The sequence below is a fragment of the Carassius carassius genome, chromosome 27 (assembly GCF_963082965.1).
Source record: "Carassius carassius chromosome 27, fCarCar2.1, whole genome shotgun sequence".
Classification (NCBI taxonomy): Eukaryota; Metazoa; Chordata; class Actinopteri; order Cypriniformes; family Cyprinidae; genus Carassius; species Carassius carassius.
In genome coordinates this window covers 6,043,792-6,056,811 of record NC_081781.1, presented here as the reverse complement: position 1 = coordinate 6,056,811, position 13,020 = coordinate 6,043,792, and the positions used below count along the sequence as shown (strand labels likewise).

Genomic DNA, 13,020 nt, shown 5'->3' with positions numbered 1-13,020 from the left:
GTCTCCTAGCATGGCTACTACAGCAGAACTGTTGTCTTAAGACTTCTGGAGAGGAAATACAAGACTTTGGTGAGTTATACCAAGTAGTTATACCATGCAGTAAAAACTATAGTAGACTCTAAAAAAAATTGCACTACATTGTTGTCACGTGATTTTTTTGAGCATGTTTTTAATGATGTACATCTAAAATATGCAATAGCACAGAATTCATTCTCTACATTGTAGAAATAAGTTATTTTGTTGTATTATAATTTTCTATTCCAAACATAATCAACATTCACTGGCTTAAATTTTTAATTAGTTTAAATGTAATTGGTGAAATGGACAGTTTTTCTTTCAGTGCTAATGATATAATGTATTCAAGTAATTAATTATGGATTTTATGGATCCTTTTCCCCAGATTGTTAATGCTCTGCAGCAGTGCATTTATTACTTCGATTCCTGTGATTCAGTTAGAGAAGAAACTTTGGAAATTATCCACAGCCTTGAACATCAGCAGATTGGTACGGCTGAACTTTTACCCACAATGTGCACATGGAGTATCATACTTTATCTGACAGATGGCTTATGTTCCCCTGTTTGCTGCTACAGACTGTCCTCTCATGGTCAACTAGCTAGATTACCATTGCCAGAGATAATTTAAAAAAATTGTGGATAGTGAAGAGCTTTACAAGAATTCTGATTCTGTATTGTAGTTGGAAGACTCGCATGAAAAAAAGAAAACCACCAAAGCATGCACACAGTATTGACTTGATCTTCTGCTGTATTCACAAGCCATAGCAATCAGACTTTCAAACCACCCACAGCTGTAAAACATTCATAGCACATCAGCAGTATTCAAAAGATGTTTATCTAGTTTCTGTAATCAGGGTCAGTTTATGTTTGTTTCACAGTCACTTTGGTTACTCGTATAGTATTACAACAAATTTCAGATGTCACATTTCAGTGGAATCAATTTACCTTATCTTTAAAAGGTCAAAACACTTGTAAAATATCTAACTGGTGAATATCATAGAAACATACAGATGACATTTAAAAAAAGGAAAAAAGATATTCCATCATTATCATGGCAATTCAGGACATTTCCATTCACAAATTCTCAGTTGTTTAACGTACAGACATTTTAATGATGCTTGTTTAAATTTACTTCTGTACATAATGAGGATTCCGATTAGATGAGTGCAGTTTATTTATTTTAATCAGCATAAATTAAACGAGGTATACCATCAAAACTCATAATTACAGTATGGAGAATTACTTTTTTTGCATTATGGGAGCCATTGGAGGAAATGTACTTACTGTAATTTGTCATGAGAATTATATGAAAAAACACAGAATATTTTTTTATTTTATTTAAAATGAAATTAAAAATATTTATCTTTATGGTTTTCTATTTAAAAAATATTATTTAATTGGTTTATAAATCTGAAGCAGTATATAATTTCTTTCTTCTGATTATGGAATTCAGAAAATAATCCTAACCACTCCACTTCTTCTCTAATGCTTTTCAAATATTCAACCTTTCTGCACTCAGGTTTTTTTAAGATTTCAGTGCTAATTTAAAAACAGGAGGTCACATGCAAATGACTGAATCCACTTAGAGCCTGCTCTACGAATGAGATGTTCTTGTGTTTTGCCCCTCAGGCCCTGCTCAGAGAACTCTCTACACTTCTAAAGAGCTGGAGTTTGTTTACTTCATTCACTCGCTGTGTGTGCTCGGGAGGCTTGTGATGTACATTAATGGAAGGAAACTTTTTCCCATTAAAGTGAAGAAGCGGAGAGGTAGGTTCAGAAGGGAGGAAACTTACCCAGATTGTGGATAATGTTTGAGAAGAATAAGTCTGACTCACTAAACCATCTCTACATTTGTTGTCTGTTTCAGATCCGGTAACTTTGACCGACTTGGTTGTGATTCTGATCAATATCATGTACCAACACCCAAAACCATCCTGCGGTGAGATGACACATGCAGGTGGGTTATAAGAATACTAGAGTGATCAACTCTGATCTACTCTAGCTCAGAATCAACCACGCCTGTGTCTTAAAGTCTAAGCATGGGATTTTTATGACTTTTTATGTAGATGTTAGTGCTAATATGGGTGTGTCAAATCACCCATCTCATAGTGACATTACTGTTAGTGCCAGGATAAACTTTTATTATATCTTCCGGTTAATGTCCCTCACTTCTCTGGGAAAATAAATGACTCAGTCTTATCAAGAATACTTAGTTACAGCATATTATTATGTGGGACTGATTATTAATTAGGATCTTTATTTTCACAAAAAAATGTAAATCTGTCATCGTTTACTCAATTTTGTGTCATTCAAAACCTATATGACTTTCTGTCTAGCATGGAACACAAAATAAAAAGTGCCTTTTTGAATAATATCCATGTCCCTTTTAATGTTTGAAACCTTCAATCCCCATCTATTTTAACTGCATCGAAAACATTGACCCTCAGATTATTCAGCATTTCTCATTTTGGGTTCCACAGTGGAAAGAAAGTCTTACAAATTTGGTGCATATGATGATAGAATTCTCATTTTCAGGTGAACCAGGCTTTAACCAGTTAGCATAAAGCACAAATCACATATTGAAGCACATTATTATTTTTTTTTAGAGAGAGGCTATGTTTTTCTTTTTTTCCCATTTCTTTTTCTTATTGGGCAGTTTGTGCTGCACTTTAAATCATTCATTAACTGAGCTCTGCAGTAACACTTAAGGCCGATAACAAACAAGGTGTCCTGAAGCTCCTAACAAGTTACCACAGAAGTGTGTATGTGTGTGTTTGTTTGTGTGTATTCTCTAGACTCCCTGTCCCCCACTAATCTTGTGATGGAGGTGTTAAGGACCCTGTGTGACCGCACTGAGTGTGCTGTGGAGTGTCTCTACCAGGTCCCTGTCATAGAAACTCTCCTGGCTCCTGTTATCTCCCTGCTCAAAGGAAAGCTGGTCAGCACAACGTGAACACTCCCATCAGCACGTAATCAAGAGTCTAGACATGATTATGAAATCATTCTAAACTAGGCCCTATTCTACAGTTTTATATAATTAAAAAAATTTCATTGAATTGATATGAAAAACGTTGGCAGTCTTCACGAGTACTGTAGTTCACACTCCCGCAAAAAGAAAAGTTGCTGAATACTGTATAGGCATTGAAATACTAACACGGGAAGAATTTATGATAACGTGACATCAATTCCATTGGATTTTATTTATTTATTTTAACATTGAAACAACAATTCCCTGTGTAGCCATAGTATATACATTTCATTCAGTACATACATATTAGGGTGCAGCTATAACAATTTTTTTATTATTGGTTGTTGAAAGCAGTCTTCACAGTCACATTAGATCAATTCAATGAATCCTTGTTGAATTTATTAAAAAAATAGAACAAAACAATATATTAGATATATTTTAAAATAACACGATGGATTCCATATTAACTTTGTGACAGCACATATAAGAAAGGAACTGATGCCATTTTCATGATGTATCTTCAAGGAAAACATAAACAGAATATTTAAAAAAAAATTTTTTAGATATAGCACTACAGAAGAAGCCTGTTAATTTAAATCTTGAAATAAGAGTAACCTTACATATAACATCTAATCAGAGACCTCATCTGCAGCCTTTTATATGCATTATACTGTTCACCCCAAGCATTTCCAATTTGTCTTTTGTTGCAGCCCAAATTAAATTCCCTAGAAAGTGCCTTGACACACATAGCAGACACACTGGCGAGGATCGCTAGTACCGAACGAGGTTTATCACTCCTGCTTTATGACAGAAATCTCGTCTCGGCCGAGGGTGAAAGGTAAGTAAATCTAATATTGCTCTCATTATTTCTTCTTCCTGCTAGTGTCATCTTGAACTAGTCGGCACTTGTGCCATATATATCATCAACATGCATAGATAAAAGAATGAGTTTCTTAATAAAAGAAGGGAACCTTTGACACCTGTATCTTCAGTGAGATGAGTTGTAGCAATCTTTGTAAAAGAAACAAAATGTGAATAGAATAGCATAGCATAGCCCAGATTGTCAATGAATACATCTGTACCACCATTCATTTGCCCAAACACATTTCAGCAGTTAAAAGTGCAGTTTAAAAATATTCAGAGGTCCAAGTGTTTTTAATATGGTATTATATTACCGTGTTGAAATATGTTGTTATTTCCACAGTATTTCAGCAGCACATGTGGTGGTACAGTTTACCCAGAGGCTGCTGTCTAAAGAGCTGCATGTGTTCAGCGAGCTGGAGATTCCTCCTGCTGTGAGCGGGGCCTTCATCTTTGTCTGTCGGCAGATGTACAACACCTGCGAGGGGCTGCAAGTTCTACGGCCATACAGCCTGCATGAGTGCATCGCTAAAGCCTGGAGAACGGTGACCTTTATACACACTAGCGCCCTCACTTATTCAGTTTACTCTTTAGTTGACTGTTCATTCCAGACTTACAATACAATAACAACAGAGGTAGACCCTTTCAATTAAAATGGAGTGGACAATCATGCCCTTGTGTGCTTTAAACCTACATATGTTCAATGATTAAATAAACAGCCAGAATTTCATCATATTTAGTCTTATGATGATCTGTGGTTGTATGAATGTTACGGGGTCAGTGGCAAATAGTTTTTGGTGACTTTAATAAGCAATCCTTTAACCATAAAGTAACTTGTGTAATCTGTCCTTGATGTTGTCATGTTTATCACTGACTGGAACACATCATCTACTAAATTGTCTGATGAATTTTTGTCTGGGAATCTGACCCCTCCCTGTCTCATACTGACAAATACACTGCTGTTCAAAATTTTCATAAGATTTTTTTCAAATGACTTTAAAAGTCTGCTGTGTTCACCAAGGCTGCATTTATGGAATCAAAACGATCAAACAATCCTTCAGAAATAATTCTAAAATGCAGATTTGGTGCTCAGGAAACATGATTATTATGTTGAAAACAGTGCTTAGTATTTTTGTAGAATCAAAAATAAATACCAAATAAATGGTTCAAAATAACAGCATTTATTTGAAATAGAAATCTTTTGTAGCATTATAAGTGACTTTACCATCACCTTTAACAAATGGAATGTATGCTTTTTGAATATGAAATTTTCTTTTTCTTTTTTCTTTAAATAGATAAATAATAATGGAATAATGGGAAAAATATAATAAAGCAAAAACTTGCTGACCCCAAACTTTTAATCAGTAGAGTATCTCTTAGCATTCAGCTTAAAACTTAATTTGTGTTAAAATAATTTTTGGGTTTGTTTATTAATTCATAATAACATTTCACTAAAACATGTTTAGTGAGACAAAACATGGAATTCTGCCTATTGAGAATGTATATTTTGTTATTATCAGTCATCTCACAGCCAAAATAAAGCGTTTTTTAACTTCGTGTGGACAGCAGATTTACAGCCTACAGTGTTTGTTCCCCAAGCAAAACAGTATTCATTTTGGAAGAACTACGTCCTTTCTGTGGGCTGTGTGAAGAGGATTTGTAGAATACATAAGAAGCAGTAAAGTGATGCGCCATCAGTAATGAAACCTCCCGGGGTTCCCCTGCCTTCATAAGGTCGAGTTGGAGCAGTGTGAAGAATCAACTTTGCATTCAACGCGTCGTCTCATTATTTAGGCGAAGGGTATAAATGCCGTGTAGCAGTCCAGCCTGACAGTGAATTCTGTTCCCCCACAGACAAGCTCCGTGTCGGAGAGAGTTCCCACTCCTGTTCCTGGAGCTCCCCCAGTGATCACTTCCCAGGAGCTGCAGAGCGTGTGAGTATGCCTCCATCACGCCTCCAGTGTTCTCTTGTTCCTACACAAGCTGTTTGTTTCTGTGCTAAACTTGAGCTTGGCCTGCCAGCACTGTTTTGTGGAAATAAATCAACAAGAACTAGAAAAAATTTGCATTCATGCTGAATCTTTTGTCTTTGTTCTGCAGGGTGGCCTGGGAAGAGATGCTGTTGGACAATCTGCTGAATTTCGCTGCCACACCAAAAGGACTGCTGCTCCTTCAACAGACTGGAGCCATCAATGAGTGTGTCACCTACATGTTCTCAAGATTTACCAAAAAACTACAGGTATTAAAACCAGATGCCACTTTCAAAAGTGCTTTATTCTGATATTATTTAAGTGGCTAGTGATACAATAATCCACCCAAAAAAGATAATTCTGGGATCATTTACTCACCCTCAAGTCCTTCAGTTTCTTCTAAAAGAAGATATTTTGAACAATGTTAGTAATAAAACAGTTTCATTTCCCATTGACTTTAATTGTATGAACAAAAAAAGTGTTGTCAATTTGGAACCAAAATTGGTTACCACAATTCTTCAAGATGTCTTCCAAAAAATCAGTAGAGGTTTGCAATAAGATGAATAACATTATATAAAATAAACAATTTTACCTGTGATAATAATAAATATTTTTTTCTATATTTTGGTGTTGGGTCTGATGATGATCATGTGATCTCAATATGGTGGTCAACATATTGTTTTATCTTATAATATATGTAGCAACACTTCAAAGTGCCCTAGTATAGTGGTAATGAGTCTTGCATGTGCAAGCATTACTTATTTTAATTAGGAAAATACAAATCTGGTAAAAAAAAATTATAAACAATTTTGTAGCAAGCATTTGTTTTATTGCTTATGTCTACTCGGTTGTCATGGGGCACAATGAATGTTATTATTATTTGAGAAGTTGCTAGACTCAGAAAGATAACCGATTACTGTGTATTTCCTCCATTCTTACTCTAATCTCAGGTCAGCAGGTGTGAGAAGTTTGGTTACGGTGTGATGGTGACCCAGGTGGCCGCTACAGCCCCAGGCATCACGGCCTTGCAAAGCTCAGGTAGCTAGAAGACTCATTTATGACCAATTAAATGTACATCTTGAGAGTTAAGAGCAGCATCTTCTACATTTTCTCCTTATAGATTCAGACAGCAAAGGTCATGTTAAAAATTTTCTGAATGTATTGTACACTGTTAGTGTTTCTGCAATCATTACATTTCCTGTTACTATATTGATTTAGGGCTTGTACATGACATTATTTACTGAGACAGCATTGCTTAATACAGAGGCTTATGTTTTAACATGGAAAATTAGGATCTGATGCTGTTAAACTAGTTAAACTTTGAGCGGATTTTCAGGATTTGTTCAGACGATTGTGGTGGAGCTGTGGTCAGCCTTGGAATGTGGTCGAGAGGATGTAAGGGTGGTCCATCCAAAATCTACTCCAATGGACCCTATTGACAGGAGCTGCCTCAAGGTTATGACTCCCCCACTATTTACCTTGCAATAAATATTCAGTAATGCTTTGCTATTTACAGTTATTTAGAAGCAAATGCCATGCTTCATTGAGATTTTATGGATTTAGATAAGGCTCTGATTTCCAGTTTCCACAGTGTGCCTGTAGAATCTACACTGAGTAATACCATAAATAAATCATTTTAGGAGAAGTGCACACAATCAGACACCGACCACTTGAAAGTCAACATGAAATTGCATTCACAACTCATTTTACTTGATTAACATTAACCAGTGGCAAATTAATACATTTTGATAAAAGCTTATAAGCCTTAAAAAAAAATCCTCTTACATTATTTGGCCGAAAATATAAATAATATATTTTTTAGAGTGTCTATTTCAAAGTGGTTATAAGTGAGCTGTAGTAATTTTTGTGTGTGTGCGCAGTCCTTCCTCTCTCTAGTGAATCTGCTTTCTTCACCTCACGCTGTGTGGGAGTTGCTGGGACATCAAGCGCTTCCTGATAAGACCGAGTACAATCTGAGAGAGATGGCCACATCAGTTTTAGTGAGTACAATAGACTGGACAGCCTGCGTCTCAAACCAATACTGGCCTACATGTTTAGTCTCAACCCACAATCATGAGCCGTCCACTGTCTGTTCACTGACCTTGATCTATTGAGTGATTACTCAGTACAAGCAGACTAAAGGTAGAAAGTTATCCATAGTATATACACTACAGTATATACATTACAATTCAAAAAAATTGTATTCAGAATAAAGTGAATATTAACTGATATTAAACTGATCAAAAGTGACAGGTTATAGTAAAATCTGCTTCCAATAAATCCTATTCTTTTGAACTTTCTATTGATCAGAGAATCCCAGTAAAATGTTTCACTGTTTCTACAAAAAATAAAATAAATATGCAGCTGTTTTCAAGTGTAGCTGTTTTTAAGTGTACTTATATATATAAATAAGTTTGAGTGTGTGTATATATATATATAAATAATATATATATGTTTCTTGAGCACCAGATCAGCATATTAGAATGATTTCTAAAGGATCTTGTGACACTGAATAATGGAATAATGTCTGCTAAAATTCAGCTTTGCCATACAAGAATAATTCATTATTTAAAATGTATTAATATATGTAATGAATGTGATATTTAAGCTCAGATTTTCTTTATTTGCAGTTCTAATCATGACAGTTTGAGGGCAGACTTTGATCGATTGTACCACACATCCCAGGACTAGCTGTGGTCCCTGTTACAATTATTTTGAAATCATGCATTTTTGATAATCACTCACTCTTCCCTTCAGGACCTGATGGACCGCCTCATCATTATTAACTCTGACGCAAAGATTCACTCCCTTTTCAACTATGAGCAGTCCCACACGTTTGGCCTGAGGTAAGATCAATAGTTCAGTCCTCTCTACCAGTAAATGGACAGGAAGGGCACAGAACTGATAGAGGGTCCTTATAGAGCTTTATTATCTGATTAGCCTTTTTTCTCTGGGGATCAGTGGCTGATTGATTCAGCCCTTTGTGTTCTCTGTGCTATGATTATTCGGAATTAATGCCAGACAGGGTGATACCAAGATATGAATAAGTTCTCAGGCTCTCAAAGGAAGTAGAATTGAAAGACTGGTGAAATCTACCTACTCATTTAAAAGGAGCACTTTTGATGAATTCGGTCAACACGTATCAAGGAATTACCATAGTTTAAAAATAAATTCTGTTTTTATAAGAAACAGAATGGGGTTAGCTCTTTAGATCACTTACCGCAGGCTGAGATCACATTTACATAGATAAATAGTGCTGCTGCGATTATTTCCCCTACCAGTGGTATTTATATTAAAAAGGATTATGCCAATATTACCACATTTCATAAAGAGCGTTTTTTAGAAACCTGAATCTAGGACTCTAAAAAGAAAAATTATTTGAGTATAAGGAACAAGGTAGTAATAAAAATAATGTATTAATATTACCATGAACAGCTCAACTATATTATTTATTACATGATAGAACCTGAATTTTATATAGGCTCTCTTTTTTGCTGATTTACTGTGTGTTCAGATCCTGTTGTTTTTGAAAAACTCATCAGACCTTCAGTGGTTTCATGCTGGTTTCTCATTAGAAAAAACACGTTGTGGTCAGCGTAAACCATGTTTACGCTCTCAGTAAGTGAGCTTATTTATTTTATCGTGTTTTATTTTGTCTCGTGTAGTTTTATTGGTGCTTTTCATGGATGAGCAACCTGCCAATGTTGGCATCTACCTAATTAGTCTAGTGCCAAAATACTGTAGAGGTCAATACGATGCATGGCCTTTGACAGCAGAAGTTATTATTTGGTTCAGCTTTGTTTTTCCCTGTTGAGAACCACTGAGGTGGAGTACAACAAGTTTTTTCAATCTCAGAAGATTAGGTTATCTATTTAAATGTAAAAATGAAATGGATACGAAAAGGTGTCTTTCTTGAGTATTCAAATCATTTTAATTCACACTGTGGAGCATGACAGCTGAGATCTTAGATTAACATCACAATTTTGATTGAGATTTTAAATAAACATTGTGTGTGTTTCTTAGCATGCGTTTGTGTTATTCCGCCTGAATCTAAATCTTTATATGGCATTTCGCCTCAGTGCAGAGGAAGTTGCCTTTGGCAATCTAAAGATTGATTGCGATGATGAAACTGAATGCTGTTCATTTGTTGCTGTCATGTTAGTTTTGTTGTTTTTCCCTTAATAAAGTCCAGATGTAAGTTGTGACATAGACCAGAGGGAGATCCTCAGGCATTTTCTGGTAAAAATATATATAAATGTAGCATTTTCATAATTACCCAGCTTATCTGGAACAGTTCATAATAATGCATTGTAAATGCACTCAAAAGTTAGTGAGATGAAATGAAGGAGAGTAATACAGAGAAATAAAGAGGAAGTATCAATTACTAACTCGATTTTCTGAAGAAAGAAATGTGTGTGGTAGCCCCTATGATGGTCTGGTCCTCAGAAATAGGTGTTGTCACATTAGTGAAATTCCGTGAAACTGGGTGGGGGGGGGGTGCCTTTTGTCAATAATGATGTATGAAGCACAGCTAACAGAGATCACTTTCAAACCAAGCAACTTTCTTCTGTTAAGTGTGGTGAATCCACATGACCAACTTGAATACGTTGCGAAATCTGCACTGGGAAATCTTCAAGTCTGTTTACTAAATAAGTGATATTACCACTCCCCAGCAACCTTCCAGTTATCTGCCCACATCTACTAGATTACATCATTCCAGAGGAAGGAAGTCTCAGAAAATATCCATTCCACACAGTGTTTGATCAGCACATAATGCAAGCTAACCAGCAACCAGAAGTGAGTCAAGGTTCATTCTTTTGAATTCTTGTCTACTTATCTAAGATAACTCTTAAAGTAACCGTAAACTGTGATTTCCACTAACAAGATTTAACGGATGACATTGCTTGGAGTAATGATAACAGCAGCCAGATTTTATACAATTACTCATTATAAAACCGCTAAACACAATATAACAAAAAAATTGACTTGGCTAGATAAAAGCTATTGACAAAAGATGTTAATTATGTATTTTAGTAATTAATTTAGCGTTAATTTAATCAGAAGCTGGTAAATTGTTCCATAGACTAGGACCAGCAACAGCGAAGGCTCGATCTCCTTTGCAATGGAGCCTCGATCTAGGAATAGGAGACCAAGACGGATTTTAGGGACCTATTTGGTTTATGAATAGAGATTGCCTCAGAGATATCTGGCTGTTGGGATGGCAGGTGAACAGGCACATAAAACAACATGAGTTCTTGGGCATGGGTCTGTGGGAAATGACAAAACTGTGACTGTTGTGTCTGTGGAGAGACCCACATATATATGAACCAATCACACACTCTTGTGTTTGTGGAAGATGGTCCGTTTGCGAAATATCAGCATGCAGCTCAGTTACTCCGGGTGTGTAAATCGCCCCCTTGTGTCAGATTTGAGATTATGCAATAAAAGAATATTTGTGGTTAACCAGTATTGTTAGTTATGTATCTGTCCTGTAAAGGTGTTTGATTTTTCTTTAAGATAAAAATGTAAATTTTGATGTAGTAATTGAGTAATGGCTGCAGAAAATTTGGCTTTGCCATCACAGGAATATATATTATCTGATATAATTATATATTATTATAGTCTATATTAATAGATAATATATTAAAATCTTAACTTTATCATATAAACAGTGCCACTTGAAAGTTTGTGAACCCCTTGCAGAATCTGTGGAAATGTGAGTAATTTTATCAAAATAAGAGAGATCATACAAAATGCATGTTATTTTGTATGTGGTACTGTCCTGACTACGATATTTTACATAAAAGATGCTTCCTTCACTGATGCTCCTGAAGGAAACACGATGCATTAAGAGCCGGGGGTGAAAACTTTTGAATTTAAGGATCCGCATAAATTGTACTTAATTTGTTTCATGGGAAATATGCAAGTATCTTCTTTTGCTTTCGAAGGGCAGTACTAAATGTAGGAAAAAAAATATGGACATCTTCATCCTGTTCAAACGTTTACACCCCCTGTCTCTTAATGCACCGTGTTTCCTTCAGGAGCATCAGTGGATGTTTGAACCTTTTATTAATAGTTGTGTTTGAGTCCTTCAATTGTCCTCAGTGTGAAAAGATGGATCTCAATACCATACAGTCACTGCTGGAAAGGGTTCAAATATGCAAGAGATGTTGGAAAACTTAAGATTCCACAGGAAATGGAGGATTTTTCTGAAGAACGCTGCTCAGTTTAACTGTTCAGAACAAACAAGGAACTCATGAACAACCATCACAAAACAAAAAACAGTCGTGGATCATCCAGGTAACCATACACAAGGTCCACAAACCTTTGAATGGGGTTATTTTAATTATTTCAGCTATTTAATGTAATGTAAACATTTTATGTAAAATATCTTACTCAGGAAAGTACTAATTAAAAAAATAACATGCGTTTTGTATGAGCTTTCTTATTTTGTTAAAATTACTCACATTTTCACAGATTCTGCAAGGGGTTCGCTAACTTTCAAGTGGCACTGTATATGATGTACAAATGTTTACATTTTAGGCTTATCACCACTGCTGATGTATTTCTGACACATAATAGATTATCGAAATCCCTTTCTCTTGCAATTGTGAATCTAATCTAAAATCTTCTGGCTTTTGTGTTGCATCACAGAATCTTTCATCAGTGGAGCATCAATACGTATAGCATTGCCTAGACTTTGAAGAGCTGAGTGCTGTTAGGATTATCAGTATCCAAACATCTGACAGTTATTATGCTTTGGACAGTTCACTCTTGTGATCACAGCCGCTGTCCATTAGCAGAGAATAGACTGCGTCCAGAGCTAAGGCTTAGCCAGCGGTTTTGTCTGAAGGCACATCTCCAGTTAACTGGTTTCAGGCACTATAACATCATGTCTAATGATCGAGAACAAATTCAAGACATTTTTGCTCTTTCCACCTACCTGCAAATGGTTTATAGTTGGGTATGCAATTTTAAGGTGAGATAGGAGAGTTTAAACATAAAAAATGATTTATGAATTTTAAGTTGCTGTAGGAAGGTTATAAAACAGTTGCATCCAGTCTCAGTGATACAGTGTGGTAGTATGCTAATACTTGAACACTCACTGCATGCTCAGTATTTATTTTCCAAGGTGCATAGTTTTGGGTATAGTATAGTATGCAAATAGGCACACAGCTAGAGTTTCTACCTTTACAGTAGATGCAG

General features: G+C 35.7%; 1 protein-coding gene across 3 annotated transcripts in view; it reads left to right on the top strand.

Moving 5' to 3' along the window:
* tbc1d32 (TBC1 domain family, member 32) overlaps window positions 1-13,020 on the top strand; it is a 35,772-nt gene that overhangs the window by 6,218 nt on the left and 16,534 nt on the right. For 2 of the 3 annotated variants that reach the window (XR_009424156.1, XM_059512303.1), the window contains exons 11-23: window positions 10-69; window positions 401-503; window positions 1,645-1,782; window positions 1,883-1,972; window positions 2,811-2,953; window positions 3,694-3,821; window positions 4,188-4,389; window positions 5,699-5,778; window positions 5,945-6,083; window positions 6,765-6,852; window positions 7,151-7,269; window positions 7,695-7,814; window positions 8,572-8,660. Coding sequence is in view for 2 of the 3 variants with exons in the window: in XM_059512303.1 (XP_059368286.1) it covers window positions 10-69; window positions 401-503; window positions 1,645-1,782; window positions 1,883-1,972; window positions 2,811-2,953; window positions 3,694-3,821; window positions 4,188-4,389; window positions 5,699-5,778; window positions 5,945-6,083; window positions 6,765-6,852; window positions 7,151-7,269; window positions 7,695-7,814; window positions 8,572-8,660 (1,499 nt within the window). In the remaining variant the exon portion in view is untranslated. The remainder of the gene's footprint in view (window positions 1-9; window positions 70-400; window positions 504-1,644; window positions 1,783-1,882; window positions 1,973-2,810; window positions 2,954-3,693; window positions 3,822-4,187; window positions 4,390-5,698; window positions 5,779-5,944; window positions 6,084-6,764; window positions 6,853-7,150; window positions 7,270-7,694; window positions 7,815-8,571; window positions 8,661-13,020) is intronic. The other variant, XM_059512304.1, reaches the window with a different exon arrangement.